This window comes from Dipodomys ordii, unplaced genomic scaffold (genome assembly GCF_000151885.1).
Source record: "Dipodomys ordii isolate 6190 unplaced genomic scaffold, Dord_2.0 Scaffold13, whole genome shotgun sequence".
NCBI lineage: Eukaryota > Metazoa > Chordata > Mammalia > Rodentia > Heteromyidae > Dipodomys > Dipodomys ordii.
Window position 1 is genome coordinate 2,752,759 of NW_012267229.1, and position 24,616 is coordinate 2,777,374.

Genomic DNA, 24,616 nt, shown 5'->3' on the forward strand with positions numbered 1-24,616 from the left:
GTGATCCTTTATGTACTTCATGCTGTAAATATATTTAACTTGAGGTGGAAAAAAAATCCATTATTTTTCTCTCATCTTTCTAGTTGTGTTAGAGAGTAGTTTTACTTTGAATGTTAAATTTTAGATTTTGTGGTTAAACTTAAAAGGGAGTAAGAAATAAAGGTTATGACAAAAAAGAAGAACAGAGCAAAGCTAGAGGTTTAGTAGTTAGACCTTTGAAGAATGGATTGCAATAGAAAAATGCCTCTTCTTATAATCACAAGGTCTGTGCTACATTGCTCAGTGAATGACTACTAAGGTGACCACTACTAGCCACCCTGGATATGAAATAGCCTATTGAAGATATTGCCTTATATCCTAGACCATTACAATTACAATCCTCTTTGTCTCCATTTCTCATTTGCCACTTGTTAGTCACAGTCAGAGCTTTCTCACCAACATGATTTTGAACTGTAAAATACCTGTCTTCAATGAGCACTAGCTTCCTACCACTCAATTCATTCTCTTTCTCCTAACAATGACATCTAATCTTCCTTTCTACTCTCTCTCCATGCCTCAGTCACTTTGAAACTGTCTTAGAAGCCAAGCCAGGAAGCAGCAGATCACCTGCCCAGTCCTAGACAATGGATTGTCAGCTATTTGTCTCTGGGTACATGCATGTCTCTAGGACTGCTTTAAGCATGCATTTCTTCTCCCTCAGCCTTCTCCCAGTTCTTCCTATTTAACTCTCCTTTTCAAGACATCTGAAGATTGCCAAAGATGTATTGAAGAACTATCTTTCTATGTGTGCCATATAATGTATCTTCATTCTCTGCCCCTCATCAGATCTCTTTATTTGGCACCTAAGCTGGACTCAATTCATACTTTGGAGGTCTAGGGTCAAAAACTGGTTTCAGTATCTTGTCTATTTGAGTGGTCACATGATGTCCTGCTGTAATACAGCTTTGAGGCTGCATCAGTCTCTCCAGCCACTATGATTACCTCACATCAAATCTGGAATCTCAAGACGTTTCCTGACTCTACATTCCCTGAAGTTTCAAAACCTTCAAACCTTAAGAAGAAAATGAAAGCATCATCAAGATAACTTTATCTCATAATTGAACTTTCTTCTAAGAAGAAAATTTGTACAGCTCAATACATTTTAGGGAGCCAAAAAAGAATTACAAATAAAAGCAAAAGCTATGGGTAAAAAATTTGCAATGGTAAACCATTTTATATTTATGTGCATGCAGAGTCAAGCTTTCAAAATTTATTCTTATGCTTTGAAAGCGTGTTAATGAGAGCAACTGTGATTGTATACACAGATTAGTAGGCTTTTTCCATTATTCCTCACGTTTTAATCATGAGTATAGATAATATATAACTCAGAGCAAAAATTATATGCTAAAATACCATGTATTTCTAAATTGATTAACTAATGTTAAGCACTCAAAATAATTTTTTTTGTCTTTTTCTTTTTTGGTACTGGGGATCGAACCCAGGACGTTGCACTTGCTAGGCAAGCGCTTTGCCACTGAGCTACATCCCAGCCCTCAAAATAATTTTAAACTGGCTTTTAAGTTGATTTTTAAATTAGCTAATAAAATGGTTGTGGTGTTTGGTTTTGCTTTGTTTTTTTTTTTTTAGGTGGGGGAAAAGGGTGAGAGGAAGAGTGAAAAAATGCAGTATATTCAGTATACACTATGGGAAAATGAGCTATGTAGCTTGTAGACAAAGACAGGAGGAGGAAAGTGAAGGAAAGGATGACATTTTCCAAAAATAAAGAAAAGAAAAGAAATGTTTTCATTGCCTGACTTATGAAATGGTAACCCCCTCTGTACAACTCCTCTATGATAACAATAAAAATTAAATTTAAAAAATGAAATGAGACAACTCTGATAGCTTGTCAGGAAGAAAAAAAAATAAGAGCCATTTAAAAGTTCTTTGTGGTCTTGTTAATGAAGCATCAAATCCCAAATGCCCTTCCTTTGAAATGATTTCTGGTGCTGTCTTCCTAATCAGGGATTTCACATATACTGAAATGGACTTGAATAAGTATTGAGATGTTGTGAAAAGCTGTGTGTGTGTGTGTGTGTGTGTGTGTGTGTGTGTGTGTGTGTGTGTGTGTGTGTATGTGTCTGTTAGAGTGTGAGGAGTAGCTGCAAATTTGACTCTACCTCCAACCTGCTTTTCTGGTTAATAAACTGGTAATAATGATCTAAAAGTTATGAGGTGCTATAGAAATGATTCAGTGATACTACTGTAGTGGGTAAGATTTCATCTTATTTTCCTTAAGTCCCATAAAACAGACTTCTTAGCCCTCAGTCTATAAGGCAAGTTATAATTAGAGTCTTTCTCCCAAGAATATACTGCTTCTAGGTGCACAATGCTAGGTCATCTTAGAAATGCTTGTTGCCTAGTCCTTTTGTTCTCTTCAACTATATATCATGGCTCTGAGATTTATAGACAGGATCCAGAAATCCCCAGCTTCCGGTTTGCAGAACCTTACATACCCCGTGAACACCACTTTCCCTCCTGCCATCAGAAACTTAGTTCCCCACTGTCTAGATCCTTTCACAAAATAACAAGTGACATTTTTAGGCAGCTTCTCCCTTTTGACCTACCAGTGTCCTTAACTTAGAGAATAATACTAAGCAAACTTTTTGAAATTTAAAATATTCTAAAAATAAATAAAACTTGCCATGCAAGGGTGGCTCATTCCTGTATTCCTAGCTACTCAAAAGGCTGAGATCTAAGGATCATGGTTCAAAGTCAGCCAGGGTAGGAAAGTCTGCGAGACTCTTATCTCCAATAAACCACTGGAAGTGGCGCTGTGGCTCAAGCAGTAGAGCACTCGCCTGGAACTGAAGAGGGTAGGGACAGTGCCCAGGCCCAGAGTTCAAGCCCCACGACCAACAACAGCAACAACAAAAAAGTAAAATAAAGAAGTCATATTGTTTTTCCTTTCCTTGTTTGCCCATATAGTAAAAAAGCAAGCAAAGAAAAACTTCACAGATCAAGGAGATGAGCTATTTAACATGGGCATCAAGATTCTCCAGGAATCTAAAGGCCAAAAGCATAAAGCAGAGTAAGTAGCCAAGTTAATACTCACGTTAATAATAAAAAAAAGGGCATTCTAGAATCTAATTCATCATTAAGCTCATTAGAACAACAAATAAGCTTATCTGCCCATACGTTTTGCTTTTAGAAGGATCAAGTGGTGTTTAAAGAGTCTCAAAAAGCATTACCCTAAGCAGGAGGATTATTTGGCTCAGGTACCTTTAAGTGAAATGGAGAATTAAGGTTCTGATCCTCATGAGCATTCAAGCCAAAATACTATGTTGGCTTTAATTAATTAGATATTTTAAATGTGTTATTTGAACTAGAACAGTTGCTGGTTTAGCATGTTTTATTCTTCCTGAGTGTTTGTACAGTACCTTATGATTGTCGGAGCTTTTTCATGTGTTTCTGTGTTCTCTCTGGATGAATCTTATGAGGCAAGAAATACTACACCTAGCCTATTTAAAAAATGGGAAACAGAAAGCTAATGTTCTTACAGTGAGACAAACATAGATACACAGCAAGGAGGTGAATAAGCTGTGGTCCTCCACACCCATTCTTCCTCTTTGTTGCCTGTGTCTTTACAAACGTGTCAAAACCTGAAGCCTTTGAGGAAAGTGCAGAAGTATAGAAGATGAGGGTTGTTCATGATCACTTCCTACTGGCTAAGTTCGATATTACTCAGTGCTGCATGGATTATTATCCCCCAACCAAATGAGGAAATGGAGAGGGAAAAAGATTCTGTAATTCTTCCAAAGTGACAAGAAGAGAGAGATGAGAAAGTTGTTCCTTTCCTTAGGAGAAGGTGATTCATAAACTCTTTGCAAGAACAAAGGAAATACTCCCAGCATGATTTTGGTCTCCTGCTAAGCGTCCCTGATGACTGTTTTGATAAGGACAGGTAAAAATCAGACCCCTAAAATACAACCTATCCTAATATGGAATTTATCTTACTAAGGAATTCACTTAGTAAGTGAAAACAGAGAATTATTTATCTAGCTTAATGATTCTCTTAGCCTTTGCTTAAAGGTTGGACTGGAACAAAACCCAGTCCAAACAGCAAACCAGCCTTTAAATTTAAGGACTTTATTCCAGGCTATTCTTGCCCAGATTGTCTTAATCTAGTCCTTACTTAGGAGTGACAGAAGAGTAGCTGTTTTACATAGCAGTAGAGGATATCTAATGCCTGAGTCACCTGATGCTTTTGAGTTAACAGCAATGGAGAACTAAAACCAAATTTGCTAATCACAAGACATCCTGGGAGTTTGTGAGGAAGCTGGGCAAATCCTTTATGCTGTCGGAATAGCCCATGTTCTCCTTCAGCCAATCACCACTATTGTCTTCTTCAAGATTCAGGAAGGTGAAGAGAAATTTAATGTATACCTTGCTGACTAGAAGGGAATCCCTCTATCTACTCATGCTTTGCACCTTCCCATGGAAATGGCACTCGTGCTTTGAGCTTACCCACATTCTGGAATCATTCGATCATTTGTTTAATCATTCATTCATCTATTTATGTATAAATAGGTAGCATTGTTGAAAGCGTCAGTATTGTTAAAAATATACATATTGACTGGAAGTGCCACTAAAATATCTAATGCTTGCCTGGCAAGCTCAAGGTTTTGAGTTCAATTCTCAGAAATGAAACACACACACACACACATACATACACACACACACACACACACACACACACACACACAAAAGTACACTTATCATGCAAGCATTTATCAAGAGAGACACAAATTTGTCTGAGGGAGTCAGGAAATCTCAGTGACAGCCATTGTTGGTCCCCCATTTAGAATTATTCCACATCAGCATTTTCAGATATGCTGCTGATCTGTGTTGGAGGAATGTTTAGACCCTTCTCCCTCCAATACCCACTTAACACCCAATTGCTTTGGTGATCATACAGATAGCTAACTGAATGTTATTGTCCAGATCTATTCCTGCTGTCTAGTTCCTTCTACTTTTTCCCTTTTGAGGATTGCATGTGGAACTTAATCTTGCCTAACCAGAAGCAACTTGTTCTATTTGCAGCATCTGTTTTATACTTTGGATTTCCCTGACTGGGAAGCCAGATACCTAACAGTGTCCACATAATCCATAAACCTATAGAGCTTGGCTTTGTGGCCTGTTGCTGTTCCTTGGACAGATGAGATATACAATGGAATGCTTCTACAATCCATATCAGGTTTCTACATCTTGGTCCCTGTTGGAGACTTCTCATTCCTGCAGGCTAGATAAGTTACAACAGCAAGCCTTGTGATAAAAGCCATTCAAGTGCATTTGTATCCCAATGTCAGCCTATCCTTCTGCTACCTATCCTAGGTATCAGTTTTTTGAGACCTTCTTCCTTGTTTGCCCCATCCTCAAGATGCTAAGCTTGCTTTATCCCTGGATAAGTTCTTTCTTGCCCTCCTGGTTCTAGATGTCTGCCATTTTCTGTTCTACTAGAACATGCTGACCTCTACTGCTTCCTTCGTTGAGGGGCTTTCTGAGGCCTTTTTGGCCCAACTTGTTCTGCACCAGTCTTTGTAAAGGAGCAGCTTCTTGTCTCACCATTAAAGACACTCTACACAAAATTGCCTGATCATTCTTAATTGGAAACAATGATGTAGAGGGGGGTGTACCCGTACATTTTCTTATATTTGAGTCAAATACATGAATATAGAGGTTAATGATCTCTAGACTTGGCGCTAACAAAAAAAGGAAATTATAAAAGTAAAAGTACATCCCCAAAGTACTTTCTGTCTCTTAACACATTTTGACCTATGAGATTCTTCATCACTACTTGTCACACACAGAAAGTCCAGGTGATTTGGGGGCTGAAGTTCAGAATATGCAGTGTCAGGCAATCCTACAGTAACTATATTTTCAACCACTAAAATTTCACACCATTACTACCTAATTAAGGAGAAATTATTAAGTTGTAAAACTTTGGTTCTAATAGTAATAGCTAAATTTATTGAGGGTTTACGCTTACCAGGCATGATGCCAAGATTATCTCAATTAATCTTTACAGCAACCCTACAGAGTAAGTGTCCTGTTATCCTCATTTCATAGCTGAAAGAGGCACAAAGAGGCTAGGTAACTTGACTGAAATTTTCCAACTAGTAACTGGTGGAGCCAGAATATGATTCCAAACAACAAAACTGAAGAGTCCTATCGATTGAACTTTTGTTTGGATATTGATTTTCCAAGTAACCTGGCTTTGCTATATTGAAGAGAAGTGTTGCTTTAAGAAATGTAAGTGTCTCATTATTTGCATGAGATAAACTCCCATATGCAGCATTTAAATTTTGAGTATTCTCATATTTTCAGAAGTTGCTTTACAAAACAAATATCTATAAATAATAGAGATGGGCATGGAAGAATTTGCTATTTTAGGATGACTGCTTTGAGTTTTTACTTTACTTACCACATAAAGCTTAAGGATGACATATCTTATGTATTTCTCATTATTAGTAGCTTTATTATTTGTTAAATGTATTTGAAATTATAACCTTAGATTGATCTAAAGGTAAAATAAATCAACAAATCTAGAGGTATAATAGACTTCAGCTCAGCTGCATTGTGACAACAGAGTACTACTTATTAGAAAGAAGTCACATAAAGGAAGGAGCAGAAAATTTCATTTTTCTAAATCACCCTTTTGACATTATATTCTTGAAACAGAGCCTACATGCTTTTTGCCAAAGCAGCTGACATGGGAAATTTGAAAGCAATGGAGAAAATGGCTGATGCTTTGCTATTTGGAAATTTTGGCATGCAAAACATAACAGCAGCTATCCAATTATATGAATCCCTGGCTAAAGAAGGATCATACAAAGCCCAAAATGTGAGTTTTGAAAGAAAACAAAACTTTAAATAGCTCCATCCTGAAATAACAAAAGAACAATAACACATAAAAGAAGTTTTACAATAGTGTTCCCACACTACTGCAGCCCCCAGCGCTAGCTAGGCTGTGGTAATGTGGTCGTATGCACATAGACATAGTAGTGTCAGGTCAGTAATGCTGCAGGACCCCTGGTACCTTATTCCAAACAGATGACTTTAAGGAACAGAACTGCTCTCCATTTGGAGTTGATTCTGGTACAGGGTGATAAATAAGGATCTAACTTTAGTTTTCTATACCTGTTTAGCCAATTCTGCCAGCCCCATTTATTGAAGAGGCTGTCTTTCTTCCATCCTTTTTTTTTTGTTTTTTGCTCCCTTGTCAAAGATTAGGTGGCCATAGGTCTGTGGGTTCATTTCTGAGTCTTCGAATCTGTTCCATTGGTCCTTGGGCCTGTTCTTGTGCCAATACCAAGCTGTTTTGAGTACTATGTCTTTGTAAAGGGTTTGAGGTTTAGTATTGAAATTCCTCCAGCATTGTTGTTCCATTCATAAGGAAATGAAAAGTTTGGGGGAATTTATATTAAGTGAAGTAAGCCAGACCCAAAGAAAAGCAGGTCTCATGAGCTCCCTCATTTGTTAGAACTAGAATATGTAGAAGATACCCTTAACAAGGGATCTCAAGAACCCACTTGCTTAGTGTCAAGAACTATATATAATGAAGCATATTAATATGAATCCCAACTCATGGAAACAAGAGCCTCTCATTAGACCCAGTCTATAATTCATTCTTTTTTCTCTATTATTGTTTTTTTTCCTTTCCTCATTTCTCTTAGCTTTTTGTACCTCGTGTTTTACATAATAGACAATGCAATATGTGGAAAGGAAAGGGAATCACAGAAACATCAGAACAAAGGATGAGCCATCTTGATACTCACTTGACACTACGTAGGATATGAACATTACAAACTTGGGGGTCGGGCGGGGGGTGGGGATAGGGAGGGGTAAGCGGGAGATAAAGAAAGATGGGGGTAGAGCCAGGCGCTGGTGACTCATGCCTGTAATCCTAGCTACTCAGGAGGCTGAGATCTGAGGATTGCGGTCCAAAGACAGCCCAGGCAGGAGCAGTTCGTGAGACTTTTACCTCCAATAAACCACTCAGGAAATCGGAAGTGGTGCTGTGGCTCAAGTGGTAGAGCGCTCACCTTGAGCTGAAGAGCTGAGGGACAGCGTCCAGGCCCAGAGTTCAAACCCTGCAACCCCCCACCCCCACCCAACACACACACAAAACAAAACAAAACAAAAAAAACAATGGGGTAATGATAATTAAAAACAAATGTACTTATTGTCTTACCTAGGTAACTGTAACCCCCCCCAACACATCACCCTTTCAATTAAAAAATAAAGTTTATTAAAAAAAAAAGAGAACTGCTCTCCAATCCACCCTAAGGTGAGAGACCCTAAGGGCTCATTTGAGAGCTCTGGATTCTTGACATAGTTACATTTTATACAGAATGCAAGGTTAATGCCAGGGACAGACTTTGCTCTTCCTACATATGCCTTCTGCATAACTAGGATTTCTGGCTTGTGCCACCTTATCTGGCTTGACTTGTTCTTTCTGCATTTCATTTTCTTTTGTCTATAAAAAAATGAAGTTATCTGTGTAATAGGTGTGTGTCTAGTTTGTGAGGGACCAGAAGACAGAGTGTAAGTAAGATAAAATTAATCCAAATGGCTAACAGTGGTCTACTATGCGAAATCCAGCCCTGCTATTTATTGGAACACTGCAACATTATATTTGATGGTTAAAAAAAAAAATCCTCTGCCTAAGCCATCCTCTGCGCTCCCTGACCACCTGGACGTCCTCATTCCTCACTCAAGACTCTTCTCGAACTCTCCATGTTATGCAAATGTAAGGTTAACATCTAGAACCCTCAACTACCCTGTTGCAGCTCTATAGCTGGATTTGACTACATTTCTACTATTATTCCTGTGAACACTATAGAAAAATGTTTCCAATAGCAAATCCTCTTACATTTGATTGAGTTCCTTGTATTAAAAAGAAAGAGTGAAGGAGATTTTATGCCACAAACAGTACTTAGTTCAATGGCTAAGTCCTGAGACCAGGTTGGCCACAGGCTACAGTGAGTCAAGCTTAATAGTGCTGCCCAGTGACCACTATCCTTCTCCTGATATTTGTGCTAGTCTAATATAGGGAACCTGCTGGCACTGTTGGAAAGTGTAAGGACAATAGCACAACAGAAGTGCAATGTACCTAAGCATTTGATTTTGGTGCCTTGCATCTTGTATATACATTTATCTAACTTGGCGAGGGGAAGGGGAATAACAAAATGCTGCAACAAGGATACAGGATGACCCATCACAACAAGGAGACTCACAAGATACTATGCTGGAAATAAACTTGATAACTTTGGGGGAGAGGAGTGAGGGAGGTGGGGCAGGGAAGGGTTAGTAGGATAAAAACAAAGGAGGGAGTAACAATGTTCAACAAGAAATGTGCTCATTATCTAGCTCTTGTAACTGTAACCCCTCTGTACAGCACCATTACAATAAAATAAAAATTTTAAAAAGAAATGCAACTAAAGAAGCTAGAAATTAAAATGAGCAAGAATAGGAGAGAGTTGCAGGGCTGGAGAGATACAGAGGATACTACATCTCTGAAGTGGGGAGAGGAAAATAAATCAGAAGTACTCATAGCCAGGTATTAGTGGCTTGCGCCTGTAATCCTAGCTACTCTGGAAGCTGAGATCTGAGGATCACAGTTCAAAGCCAACCTAGGCAGGAAACTCCGTGAAACTCTTATCTCCAGTTAACCACCAAAAAGCCAGAAGTATAGCTAGGACAGGAACACATGCAGAGGAAAACAAAGTTCTGATGCATTACAGATGATGATGGGATGTCAGAGAACTAATAAGAATACACAAATTAACAAAGAAAAACAATGCCACACTTAAAAGTGTCCTTGAGAACATGAGGGGAGGAATGCAATTTTAGACTACTATACAAAGAGAAGCTAGATGGAGGAAAAGAGGCCTAATTACTTCTTTTCATACCTTGACTGGTTCATGTAGCAAAATAAACTGAAGGAAATTCTGTGAAGGGCAACAAAAACAATTTACATTATGAAAATATCCCAGTAAGATGATTTGAAAGAATCTGTAACAGTAACTATTAGTAGAGAAGTCTTCAATGAAATAGTGGGAATTGAGGAGATTTCAAGCTCTCATAATCTGGAAGATGTCCTGTAAGGTACTGTGTTTACCAGGTTGGATATAGATAGTTCACTTGTAACTTTTCAATTTTCTAGTTCTCATTTAGGAGGCAAAAACTGAGAAATAAGAAACTCATTCTTTTCTTCATATAGATAAACTGTTCTCAATAAGAAATTTGTCCATTAATTTTCCAGGCAGGAAATTAAACCTCATTTACTTAAAAAAAATCAAGAAACAGATCTCAGTATATGGTTCAAGGTAGAGTACTACAAAAAGAATCAAGGAATAGGTCATTTATATTTTATTACCCTTAAGAAAATTCAAACCAGTAATGGTAATCTCCAAGTGGTGACACTATTTTGGCTATTTTTATATTATTTTTTGCCAGTCCTGGGCTTGAACTCAGAGCCTGGGTGCTGTCCCTGAGCCTCTTCATAGTATCATTTGAGCCACATGGCCACTTCCAGATTTTTTCTGAATAATTTATTGAGGACAAGAGTATCATTAACTTTTCTGCCTGGTTTCAAACCATGATCCTCAATCTCAGCCTTCTAAGTAGCTCATAGGTGTGAGCCACCTGTGCCTGGCTCTATTCCTTTCTTTTTTTAAGTAGTTTTATATTGTTTTCTTCTCTCTAAATGGTCTTTCTATTCATGCATATGTACTACTTTGCTATTTATTTAACTTACTTTTATTTATTTAAAATGTATTTAAGGGCTGGGAAGGTGGCTCAGTGATACAGTGCTTACCTTGCATGCATGAGGCCCTGGGTTCGATTCCTTAGCACCACATAAATGGAAAAAGCCAGAAGTGGCGCTGTGGCTCAAGTGGTAGAGCACTAGTCTTGAGCTGAAGAACTCAAGGATATCACCAGGCCCAGAGTTCAAGCCCCACAACCGACAAAAAAATATTTAACTTAAATTTTTAAGGTTATTGTGAATGAAATTCTTTTCTTTTTCTTTTGGCCCAAGATTAGAACTTGAACTCAGTACCTAACACTTTCACTCATTGACTAGTGCTCTAGCAACTGAATCATGTCTCCCACCCTGGAATTTTCTTGATTTCTCTCTCAGCTTGTTCATTGTCAGTGTATAGAAAAGCTACTGCTTTTTATATGTTGATTTTTTATTCTGTTATCAAAAGTGTTTATCAAATCTAGGAGTTTTCTTTTCTCTCTTTTATTTATTTTTTCTTGTGCCAGTCCAGGGGCTTGAAGAAGCCAAGGCCTGGGTGCTGTTCCTAAGCCTTATTGCTGAAGGCTAACATTCTACCTCTTGACACACAGGTTTACTTCCAGTTTTTTTTTTAATTTTATTTGTGAAGATACTGTACAGAGGGGTTACAATTACATGGGCAGGATAATGCGTACATTTCTTACCAAGCATTGCAGCCTCCTCCTTTGGTTTACCCTTCACATCCCTTCCCAGCCTCCCCCCTCCCCCCCAATCCCAATCTTTCTCCTCCCCCCCTTCCCCGCCCCCCCCCCCCGCACCAACGTTGTAAAGCTCGTTTTGGACACGACAACCTGTACTTCTCATTGTTGCAACAGGTCCACCTGTATCTTTAAACAACTGGTTTTTCCCCATCTCCTCCTCAAGTTATACTGACATCAAATATAGTGAAAGCAGGGGTTATACTGTGGGGGAGGGACATACAAAGCAACAAAGAGATAATCTTATAAGTGCATTAGAAACACATGCATGAAAGAAAAAAACATTAAGATATGTATCTAAAGGTTCAATTTCCTGACATCACATTATCTGACCTTTTCCGCTTGACTCATAGATATACTAGATATTGCAAATAAGGGAAACCATGGGACCTATGTTTCTTTGGGCCACGGAATGGGAGAAGATCTTTACTAGCCATACAACGGACAAGGGTCTCATATCTAAAATATACTTGGAACTCAAAAAATTAAACCCCCCAACAACAAATCCTCAAAGAAACAACTGCCCAATAAATAAGTGGGCTAAAGACTTAAAGAGAAACTTCTCTGAAGAAAAAAGAAGGATGGCCAATAAACACATGAAGAAATGTTCAACATCCCTAGCCATAAAAGAAATGCAAATCAAAACAACATTGAGATATCACCTCACCCCAGTTAGAACAGCAAAAATCAAGAACTCTAACAACAACAGATGCTGGAGGGGATGTGGACAGAAAGGAACCTTACTTCATTGTTGGTGGGAATGTAAACTTGTTCAGTCACTTTGGAAAGCAGTATGGAGGTTCCTCAAAAGACTTCACATAGAACTCCCCTATGACCCAGCAATCCCACTTTTGGGCATTTACCCAAATGTTTACAAACAAGACCACACTAAAGCTACCAGCACAACTATGTTTATTGCAGCATTATTTACCATAGCTAAGATATGGAACCAACCCAGATGCCCCTCAGTAGATGAATGGATCCAGAAAATGTGGTATATATACACAATGGAATTCTATGCCTCCATCAGAAAGAATGACATTGCCCCATTTGTTAGGAAATGGAAATACTTCCAGTTTTTTGGTAGTTAATTGGAGATAAGAGTCTCACAGATTTTCCTGTAAGGTTGGCATCAAATTGTGATCTCAGATCTCAGCCTCCTGAGTAGCTAGAATTACAGGTGTGAGCTACTGGTAACTGGCTTATTTAGGAGGGGTTTGGGTTAGAATATTTAGGTTTTTTTTAAAAAACTAGGATCATGTCATATGCAAATAACAATAATTTGACTTCTCCTTCCCTATTTGAATCCCTTGATTTAAATCCCTTAACTCCATGTTTTATTGTGTTTTAGGATTCTAGAATAATCATGTCTCAATGACAAAGATTCTATATATTCTTCTTTTATATCCAAAAATCAAATTATGGAGGTATGAATTGTGGTAGGGCTATAGTTATTAGCACTATGCTACAAGTGAAAAAATGTTTTTAGTATCAACTTAATAATCACTTTGATCAGTCTAGAGTTACCTGTGTAAAGCACTGCTTGATGCTGATGCTTTTTTGTATTTAGAGTACAGACAGTGTCTGAGATGCTCGTTAGAGTTCCTTCATGCTTTTCTTTGGAACTCAATTTGAACTAAAAGTAATGATCACAGGAGCTTTCAAGCCTCATACAATAATTAAAGGAAAATTGCTTCATCTTTTTTTCTCCCTTAATAATCCTTTGCACAAAAAAGCAAAAGGAATATTTAATTTTGAAATTGTTACTATAGAACCTGAATAATTTACCTTGAAGTACAGTGAAACATCCTTTATACTTAACTCTTCCCATGCAACCCCAGCCACTGTAACACTTCCTTAAAAGCCATGCCAAAGTGGTTGAGTTTAGTATCTGAGTCTTATGAACAATCCAATTTGCAGAGTTTGACCATTAAAAACCACCAAAAATGTCCTTGATGTCATCACTATTCTGTAGCTTCTCTTTCAATTCATCATGTTTCTCTTTCCTGGATGAAAACTTAGTCATTCTAGAATCCATCTTTGTTTTATCTTGTCCTTTTCTCAGAAAAAGACTGAGTCCAGAAACAAACAAGCAAACAAACTAAGCCAAAGAATGTGAAATTGTTACATGGCAATACGTGACATATAAAAGAGTAGGTCTGTGCTGACAATAATCGGTGTATTTTACCACAGGACAGCTCGTGACATCTTTTGACTTTCTGGAATGTCCAGGCATGCTTTAAGCAGAATTAAAAGAAATACCAAGAATACAGTAAAGTTGACCTCCCCCTCCTCCGAGAATTAACTCAAGTCACTCCATGTTATTTTTACGCTAAAGAGAAAGGAAGCCCAGCCTTTGATTATTCAAGGCTGATAAAAATCATTATTTTAGTCCTTACTCTTTGGAGTGGGCTTTCTACAGAAACACTCCCCTTCACTGTCACAGAATGTTAATTTAATTCCCACACAAGCCTCTTCATAACTTTATGAGCTCATGTATTTTTCCAGGAGGATCAGACCAAAAGAGCAGGCGAGGCTGTACACAATGATACCGTTGGTTGTAAGTGGCTCTAAAATACAGGCCTAAATTGAATAGAATTGTACCTTCATTTTCTTACATGAAGGTCAGTGTATTTGTTTACTGTCAGAGTTTCTGCATCAGTGAACTAGATTCTAAATTGAGCAGAAGGGGAAAAAACCTGCTGGGAGTTGCAACAAAATTTTGAAAAATAATCTAAAATTGGCTGGAGATGTCCCTGAAAGGAGCCAATTTAATCATTTTAAATATACATTGCAAGGGTTACCGGAGTACCAAAATTCAGATGTCTTCCATTTATAAAAACAATTGTGAGGTAAGTTCCCTAAAGAGGAAACCTGGACAACTAAAGAGGACTTTTCAGAATCACAGAAGTTTTTTGTTTTGTTTTTAATTTTTGATATATGAACTGTACTTATAAACTATGTTAGAGACATTATGCTTTTGGAAACAGAACTCTGCAGTTTCATAATTTAAAAAGTAACACAGGCCCGGTATGCTAGTGTACATCTGTAATCAGAGCTATTTGAGAAGTAGAGGTGAGAAGATTGCCAACTGAGGCCAGTCCAGGCAGTTAATAAGAGACCCTATGGAAGAAGCAAAAACTATACAGCAAATGGATGGAGGGCATTGCTCATTTGGGGAAGCTCAAGGCCCTGAGTTAATCTTCAGTACCATAAAGAGAGATTGAGACAGAGATGCAGAGAGAGGTGAAAAGACAGAAAAGAGTGTTTCGCCTTGCAAAATTACAATTAAAACTTTAAAAAATTACCCATTTTTTGAGGTGATTGAATTACCACACCTTGATGCATATTTAGATTTTAGACATTTTACATGTCTCCTGTAATGTTTTTATGAACCAGATGAAGAAATGGAAATGTGAGCCTGATACTGGTAGATAGAGAGTGGTAATAATAGTGGAGAGTTGTAGAATGCAGAGGTGAGGCATAAAGCCTAGAAACTATTTCAATCGTCTCTAGAACTGAGAATAGCTCACAGTAAAAGCATGCTGGGAGACATAAATGTGAGATAGTATGTCCCAATAAACTCATCAAATGGCAAAAATCCATTTCATAGACTTGTCAAACATTGTAAATCTGCAACACAGGACATGTCGGGTGTCAGTAGTTGACTGTGTGATCTCATTGGCTAACTGGGAACCTGCCACTGCCCAGCATCCTCAGAAAGTGTTCAATCCCATGCCACTAACCAAGAAAAAGCTGGAAATTTAAGCATTGAAGTTCAATTTCTACTGAACACATATTGCTTTCACACCATCCCAAAGCTGAGAAATTGTAGGTCAAACCATCAGAAGTTGGCAACCTTCTACCAGGCTTCATCATCTCTATTTTCAGCTTGGTGGCTCACTACAACTTAAATGGTTTCTGGAGATCTTTTGAAAGCTTTGTCTGTTTCGGGGGGCCAGAGAGGGGGGAATACAGTCTGAGACTTTCTATTCTTTCAACTTGTTCAGGGATTAGACTGTAACAGTTTACTCAATGTGTTTCTTACTGCTTGAATATTTTGCACCAATCCTATTTCATTTAAAAACCTGAAAAAAATATTCAAATGTACTTTGTAAGATATTGCAGGTAAAAAACTGGTTCTAAGTAAGTAAAATACATAATGACCACTGGTTTAAAATGTTTTATTATTATTCATTCTAAAGTACAGTAAGAATTAGCTCATCTTCATATATATTATATAATTCTTCCACCATTGTGACCTTTCCCAAATTCTCACAGCTTTAACCAAAGAATTTTGTTGGAACTTAACAAATAAATTAACAATACAAATTATCATGGAGCAGACCTTTCAAATATTCCTTATCATAGGTAAGAACTGTGAAGCCAATGACATATCTAGCTATATGTTTTCATTTGTACTTTAGGCTTTAGGATTTTTGTCTTCTTATGGAATAGGAATGGAATACGATCAAGCCAAGGTAAAGTCAATTCTATTATCTTTTGGGGGGAATAAAACATTTGTTTATTTAAATTTATTTATTTGAATCAGATATATTCTTTTGTTGTTTTTGTTTCGAGACAAGATCTCACAAGATAGGACAGGCTAGACTCAAACCTGTAATCCTCTTGTCCCAGCCTCCCAAATGCTAAGATTACTGGCATGTGCCACCATGCCTGGGCAGAATCTATTGTTTAGGGGACTTACTTTATTGTTAGAAGCATCCAATCAACAGAGAAATTTAACATTTTTCTAGTAGGAGTTTCTTAAAGTCTCATATTTTACATTCATAGCTAAAGGCAGATAGTATCTACTTTCTAGGGATTTTATGATAATAAAATGAATGGAAATATTATTAAAATATTTAAATATTATTAAATATTTAAATATTATAAAATATTAAATATTATTAAAAATTCCACAGTCTTAATAATAATGCCATTCTTGATAAATAGCACCCATTTTAAAAGAGAAATTTGAAATTTATTTTGAAGTAGCTAAAGATTCATTGCTAGAGTAGGAGTGAAAATTAGTGGTTGACTTGAGTTCCTAACTTGAAAACAATATAATTTTGCTTTATTTTTGTTTAGGCATTGATATATTATACCTTTGGAAGTGCTGGAGGAAGCATGATGTCCCAGATGATTCTGGTTTGTAAATTAAATATTCTTGAGTCAAGTAGAAATATTATAAATACAATATTATCTGAATGTTAACAATATGTATTCTTGTGTTTTTAGGGGTACCGGTATTTGTCAGGAATCAATGTTCTACAAAATTGTGAAGTTGCGCTAAATCATTACAAGAAAGTAGCAGATTATAGTGAGTAATCCCCATAATTTATTTTAAGGGAAACAGACATGAGGTTGGGGCTATAGCTCAATGGTAAAGCACTTGTCTAACACAAAAACCTGAGTTCCATTCCCTATCACTGCAAAAATCCCAGACTGATTAAACAACCTTAACCAATCAATACTAATCAACATAAATTTATGAAAGTACTATAGCTCTCTATGCTCTTAGCATCTGCTAATACATTTCTTTTAATCATTGTGGAGTTTCAGCTTTCTGAGACACTTCAAAAATGATTGCATTCATCTTTTATTTTTTATTAATCTATCTCCAAACACTTCTGTTTTACATATTTTTGTGATGTTCATTGTTTAAATAAAAAATTTAAATGCAAAAAAACTTTAAATGCATCACCAATAAATATTAAGCATTTACTCCAAACCTAATATTTACAATGTAAAATGGCTGTTAAAAGTACTTAATGAAATACACACAGACATATACATTGGAGATATCTACCACTGCATCCAAGTAAATTCAAGCAATTACTATTCTAATACCTTATGCTTTGTCTCCAAAACACACAACATGAGACTAATCTATGTTTCCTGGAATCCTTTCTTCTTTCTCTCTCTTTCATTCCTTCCTTCCCTCCTTCCTTCACACCTTCCCTCATTCCCCTCTTCCGCCCTCTATCTCTTTCTTTGCTTTGTTTTCTTTCTTTTTTTCTCTCTGTCTTTTCTTTTAAAATCTGGAAGCACTTTATCACCTGAGCTTTGTCCCTAGTCTTGCCTAGAATCACTTTCAAGTTTGTATGTAACATTTCAGCTGTGACAGCATGGAAGCAGAATCTATACTACAGTTTAAAATAAAAATCTTCCAAGAAATGAATAAGGCAAAGCCCATTTGGTTAATTTCTGGATTTAGAATAACACCTAAATCTAGAAATGAACCATATCTTTGCCACAACTGGAATCTGAGAAAAGAAAGGGAAAAAATAAATTACTTTTGAATTTGAGATGCTATATATATAAATAACAAGATCATTTTATATGCTTAATAAAATTGGAATTACTATGTATAATATTTTAAACTGCATACTTTGTTAAATTCTAGCATGCTTATCTTCATATTTATTTCCAGACTATCTATAAGCAATAACTAAGGAACAGTTATTCTTCTTATATTGGATTACCAGTTCCCGAAAATGTTGGCACAGATGGAATTAGCCGTTTCTAAAATCTCTTTTCTTGAGACTCCTTGACCAATTTATTCAGAAGAGTTCAATATATGTTGATAATGCTTATGTGAATTGAAAAGAATAGCTGGTTTTTTTGAACTATTGAAAGAATAAAAATTTCTTTTTTCCCGTGGGTTTTCACTGTCAATCAGACACATTTTACCACAATTTTAGGAGACTAAGTTCAACTGTTTTCTCTAAGTTGACTGTTATCCCTTTCGGGTTATGTTTTCTAACTCTTTTCTGGGTTGTTTCTATTCATAGTTGCTGACAAGTTGGAAAAAAGTGAAGGTATTCCAGTGGAAAAAGTGAGACTCACTGAGAGGCCTGAAAATTTGAGTTCTAACAGTGAGATTTTGGATTGGGACATATACCAATACTATAAATTTTTGGCAGAAAGAGGAGATGTTCAGATACAAGTAATGTATTCAGAAGAGTCTGAATTCTTAAAACATGCAAATTACAAGGGACTTGGTTCTCTGAATTCTGGAGGGATTAGCAATGTCCCCAAATTGAATGGGAAAGGGAGGGAAGAGGCACTTTCTCCTCTTTGCCCTATTTCTGTTTTATCCCCTATCACTTGCCTATGTGGAGAATCAGTTGCCATATTAAGATTTGGGGTTTTTTTCTATTTCTTCCTAAAAAATATTTTTTAAAGCCTAGGTTTTAATTATAAGGAGGATAAAAGGCACCATCCAATATTGTCTTTGATATATATGAAATCATACAAGGATCTAGAAATACTATCTTGGGGAATGGGGCAGTATTTGTGTGACCTTTGCCAAGCCAAGAGCTAAGTCCCCTAGGTTCATGTGCCCATGATTGCTCTATACCCAGCAGCTAACGTCCTGCTACTAAGGAAACCATATGCCCAATAGCAACTAATTTTCTAATGAAAAAATATAGTCAGGAATGTTTGCCAGCTTTTTTCTTTCCTTTTGGTCCTGGGGCTTGAACTTCTGGGCCTAGACACTGTCCCTGAGCTTGTGTATTCAAGACTACTGCTCTACCACTCAAGCCACAGCTCCATGTCAATTTTTTTGTGGTTAATTGGAAATAAGAGTTTCACAGACTTTTCTGCCCAGGCTGGCTTCAAACTACAATACTCAGATTTCAGCCTCCTACATAACTAGGATTATAGGCATGAGCCACCTATGTCCAGCTTCCAGCTTTTTTTCAAAATCCACCAACTGCCTCAAACTGGATTAACATGCTATAGTTAATCAACACCAAGTAAATTTAAATTAATATTGTACTAAAATCATTTTTTAAAATCATTGCTCCTAGGTATCTCTTGGACAATTACATCTTATTGGGAGGAAAGGTCTAGATCAAGATTACTATGTAAGTCAACCTCAAAATTTAGTCATATAGTGTGGAGAGGAAAATGGTGAGGGAGGGAGACTGGGAACAGTGAAAAAGGAAACCAGGGATAGGTAGAAGTGTTGCCAAGGACAGCCCATCCCTACCTCCCTGCTTTCTTGCTTCTGAGGAAGAAGGAAATTCACCAAATGGAGAACTTTTCTACCTGCCTTCAAGTACAAAATTGCAGGAGCTTCTAAGGGAACCATTGGGGCAGGGAGAACCCACACTTGAGCATAACTACTCCCACACACTGTAAGGGTATGGTTAGGTTAGAAAAACACCCCCAACCCACAGGCCTTAAATATTCCCCTCCTTCCAGGTCAGCTGAATAAAAGTCCACCTGGGAAGTTTCTGCTAAGCAACAACTCCATTCCCATTTGGCTAGATCAGGGAACATATTTTTTTTTCCACTCACAGATGTTGTTCTAATCACTCAAGCCGCACCTCCAGTGCGGAGATTCTTTTCATTGCAATTAACAACACATCAAACAGCTTTTACATTTACAAAAATTCCTTTCCTTTTCTTAGCCATAAAGCATCTCAGTAAAGTTAGAGGATTCATGAACCATTCACATTTATAGTAGAGAGAAAAGGCCAAATAAACAGTGAAATACCAGAGTCATAGGATAAACTTCTATGTAGATTCTAATTGTGGGTTCAAGGGTCTCGTCACTGCAGACCAGGGGTTATCTCTACGGTTCTTTTAATTTTTGTGCTGGTATAACATGAGCTTGAACTCAAGGCTTCAAGCTCTTGCTAAGCTTTCTTCCTCAAGGCTGTCACTCTACCATTTGAGCCACAGAACTACTTCTAGCTTTTTGCTGGTTAAGTGGAGATATAAGGCTCTTGGAGTTGTATACTTGGACTGGCTTTGAACACTGATCCTTAGCCTTCCAAGTAGCTAGGTTTATAGGTGTAAGCCCTCCGTGTCTGGCTCCCTGAGTTTCCTTTTAAAAGATGATTTTGCAGTTCTTATCATGTTCTAGAAGCTTATTGTCTCAAAGAACACAAACTCTGTTTCAACAAAATCCCAATGACAGTGATGGAAACTTTACAGGGCTGTTGCATAAAAAAGTGACCTGTTAATATTTTTCATTTGATTTTATCTTATGAATATTTCTGTGGTATCTAGTTTTCTGTTTTATGTGAGATATAGTAAACATCAAGTAAATGTTAAAGTTAATTTCATAAAGTGTGATTAGAAATAAGGAGCAATTTCAAAAAGCATATGCAGCTCAAGATAGCTCAATTGAAGGTTTTTAGGTAGTTAAAAAAAACACTAATCATATGAGATGATCTTCTTAAATGAGATTTCCAAATTAATATTATTTCAGTGTTAGAAATTAACCTGCTAAGGGGTCTTCATTTGATTGGGTGTCAAAGCACCCAAACATGAGCTGTATGGATGACATGCCAATCTTGTTACAATATGATACCTCCTCCAAGTCTGGTACTTCCAATCAGCCCTACTCGCTATGAACACCAAAGGAGCTTCCAGAGGTACCTTGGACTAGGGTGAAGGACTAGCCAGGGTGGTAGTGAAGGGTTTCAGGGATGTTCATGGCAATGCTTAGGCATTGCTGGGCATCACTAGGTCCCCAGTCAGGTTCCAGAAGCTCATTCGCAGAGGTTTCATGGTAAGTGCTTCCAAAACGAGAAGCAGAGACTATTAGAGGTAAGGTAAATTGCTTCAAGCGCCATAACTGAGAAATAAGTTAGGAATTAGAATTTGAACTCCAGTCTTCAGCATTCAAACTTGTGCTCTTTCTATTAAACTGTATTTCTTTTCAGCCTCACCCTTCCATACAGGCTCTAAAATCTGCCTCCTTGTTTATAAAAAAACCAATAAGCAAGAGCATGATCAATCAGGGCCCTTTCATCTGTAACAATTTGATAGTGGGTTAGGGCTCTTGCTCCTCTCATCCAGATATCTCAAGAAAGCAATTTTAATTCTGGAACAATCCCAGTGGTTCAGGCAGTGTTTGAGGCAATCTCAGGCTGGTCCTTCCTGCTTCCTTCAACTTAAAGAAGTTGTCCTGAGACTACAGTCAAAAAAAGTCAACGGATTGGCTTGTGATTAGCTTAGTCTACACAACTAACCATTTCCTAGTTTAGATGACTTGAAACAATAGCCACTTGATTTCCTGGTTTGGGCATTGTCAACAATATTGGGAAGGCTCTGCTGAACAGGGTCTGGGCCAGGCTCAATGAAGCTTAGCTAGGTTTGCTCATTCATCTGCACTTAAATGGAGCATTTGCCAAGCAATCTAGCTTGTGATGGCATTGGTGATGGAATGATTTGTGACAAGTAGGATGAATGGAGCATCTCTTCCTCCAGCCAAGCAGCCTAGTTTTATACATGGCAATCAAAGGGAGTCTTGAGGTCCAACTGAGCACTCCAAGTCACTTCTGTCACATTGTTTTGGCCAAAAATCATCACAGGCCAGGAAGAATGAAGAGATGGAGAAGTCAGTTCCTCATGGTGGATGAAGCAGCAGACTACTGAGGTCACTTTTTACAAGCTACCATTGCTATCTATGTGGCAGCACAGACCCACAGGGAAAAGGGAAAAGGAAAGGATGTGATCCAGATCTAGCCTTCATCTTTTAGATCTTACCCCTCAGGGAGGATTTTCTTCATCAATCCTAATCTTCCATCACTTATCCAATCATACTGTAATTCCCCAAGTTATATTGATCTTTATTGTCTGTATCCCCACAATGCATTGGATGCCCTAGTCTCTCATGCTCACTACTATGTGTCTTGTTTATGAGTACCTGGCACATCCCAGATTCTCAGTGAGAGTCTTTGAATGAACATATGCTAGCATGGTAAACATTGTAAATTGCTTTGTAGCCAGAAAACCACCACTTCAATCATATGCTGTTTCAGTCCACCAAAGAAATAAGGCTCTTTTAAGATGTGGTAAACTCCAAGACAATATTTTATCTGATCATATAAGAATCACCAATAGAGCAAAATCCTAGCAATTCAAGATAGACCTATTCTCCCATGTTGTACTCTTACTCTGGAGTTCACCATTAAAAGGTAATTTTAGAAATCTTCACTATAAACATCATATTAGTAATCAGACTAATAATAAAATACCAGCATTACAGGACACTTATGGGTTACATAGTATCGTTCCAGGGAATCTTACAGGGATATAATGAAATTTACAACTGAAATAAATCAGCATTTGACCAATTGAAAATTTTTTTAAAGTGAAATGTGATGATGCAGTTTACTGCACAGCAAATTAAATACCAAAATATTCAGAAATAACTATCTGGCCTTTTTCTCTTCTCCTTACTGTTTGGGTGAATCTCTCATGCATTGCCATTACAGGCAACATTTTTACCCACTCCTTGACTAATTCCTTAATTACTGAAAAGTATTGTATGTGCTTTTCTTGATTACATTATCTTGAATTTTCTACACACATAAATTTTCATTTCATTTGCATTTCTAAATATATACAGGCTCAGAATGAGTTGGATTAGGAAAGGGCAGGATATTTGGGTATATAAATATTAAAGTGGATAAAGCAGAATTAAATGAAACCTGACGGAGGAAGAGGAATAATATCAAATATACAAAGACAACTGCTTTATTACAGTGGATAAAGCGGAATTAAACTACACCTGACAGGAGAAGAGGAATAATATCTAATATATAAAGACAACTGCTTTATCTACACTGCCACCAATTAAAATGAAAGCTAATCTCATCCATTTTTTCAGGATGATTTACAGGGCCTAAGATAAAAGAAAGTGCTCATAAGAGTTTTTAGAAAAATACATTTTCTTGGCATGTCATTCTAGAGGACATATTACAAACTGATTAAACTGAGATTTTCATAAACCAATGAAAAACCATACTCATGTGAGGGGGGAGAGTTAAAATAATAAAACTTCCCTTAATGCATGGAACAGGCTACCTTTATTTAATGTTCTACTAAGAAAGAAAAAAACTGCCAATATTAACTTACATTATAGCATGTCATTATAGCAAGCATAAGTATCCTGCTTAAAATGAGAGAGGGGAATCTTGGCACCAGTGGCTCATGACTCAAGTGATACAGCTCTAGCCTTGAGCAAAAACTGCCTGGGGGCAGTACCGGGGCTCTGAGTTCAAGCCCTAGGATGGGCACAAATAAAAGAGAGATGGGAAGGAGGGAAGAAGAGAAAGAGAACTATATATCTTAGAATTAGTGATATATAGCACTGCATCCACATGAAAGATGGGTGGATGAATACATGCTTGATTTTTATTCTCAATAACTACAACTTGATCTGAAAGGTCCAATAAAGATGAATATTCAGGTCACTTTTTTGATTCACAAACATTCATCCATCCATTCATTCATTCTTGAAATATTATGTGAATACTTATTATTAAGCATTTAACTCTGCTAAAGTAGAAGAGAATCCAAAATAATCTCACAAGTCAGGGGAAGACTGCCATAACAGGCCAGAATGCCCTGAAAGTACAGAGAAAAAGAATCTGAGTGAGGACAACAAACTCTGAATGTAATGTAAGTTGCATAAATACCACACTAGGGAAGGGACATATTCAGCTCTGGTGTACAGAGATATTTAAAAATTTACAACAATATTACCCTGAGTATGTAAATGTGAGACATTCAGAAGGAGGGTTTTTATTTTGTCATATTAATGTTCTCTAACTTGGCAAATCATATACTGCTGTTGTAACTTTCTCCTATTCAACTAAAACTTAGAATGTTCTAGACATTTTAGCTTCGAGACTCCCTAATGTACATAAAACTGCAACCGCTTCTGTTTCCTTCCAACTAAAATAAAACTCCTTAGACTAGTTTTTAAAGCTAATGCTCCTCTTTTTTGCATTGTAGCTTTTGGGTATTCTGCTTTGGTAACTAAATTAATTTCAGTTTCCTGGACACAGCTTTGAAAGTCCCATCTCTGTTCCCTTGCTTGTGATAATGCCCTGATTTGCACTGATCTCTGTGATTGATGACTTATCTCCATCATTTGTGAGGCCTCTCACTTTAGCCTACCTCTTTATACCATGGACCACAAGTGTCAAGGGTATGGGAACTATAATCAGGAAGTTTCTGGGACTCTTGTATTGGTTGCATGTTTCTGAGTGTCCTTAAACAAGTTCAGATATTACAAAGATGGTGACATTGTGAGTAT

General features: G+C 37.2%; 1 protein-coding gene across 1 annotated transcript in view; it reads left to right on the forward strand.

Annotated features, from left to right (window-relative positions):
- The window catches only part of Sel1l2 (sel-1 suppressor of lin-12-like 2 (C. elegans)), a 78,982-nt gene that overhangs the window by 27,852 nt on the left and 26,514 nt on the right, over positions 1–24,616 (forward strand). Inside the window, exons 4-10 of the mRNA XM_013011024.1 lie at positions 2,965–3,067; positions 6,718–6,880; positions 15,969–16,022; positions 16,633–16,692; positions 16,783–16,864; positions 18,339–18,493; positions 19,362–19,418. Of these exons, the coding sequence (XP_012866478.1) occupies positions 2,965–3,067; positions 6,718–6,880; positions 15,969–16,022; positions 16,633–16,692; positions 16,783–16,864; positions 18,339–18,493; positions 19,362–19,418 (674 nt within the window). The remainder of the gene's footprint in view (positions 1–2,964; positions 3,068–6,717; positions 6,881–15,968; positions 16,023–16,632; positions 16,693–16,782; positions 16,865–18,338; positions 18,494–19,361; positions 19,419–24,616) is intronic.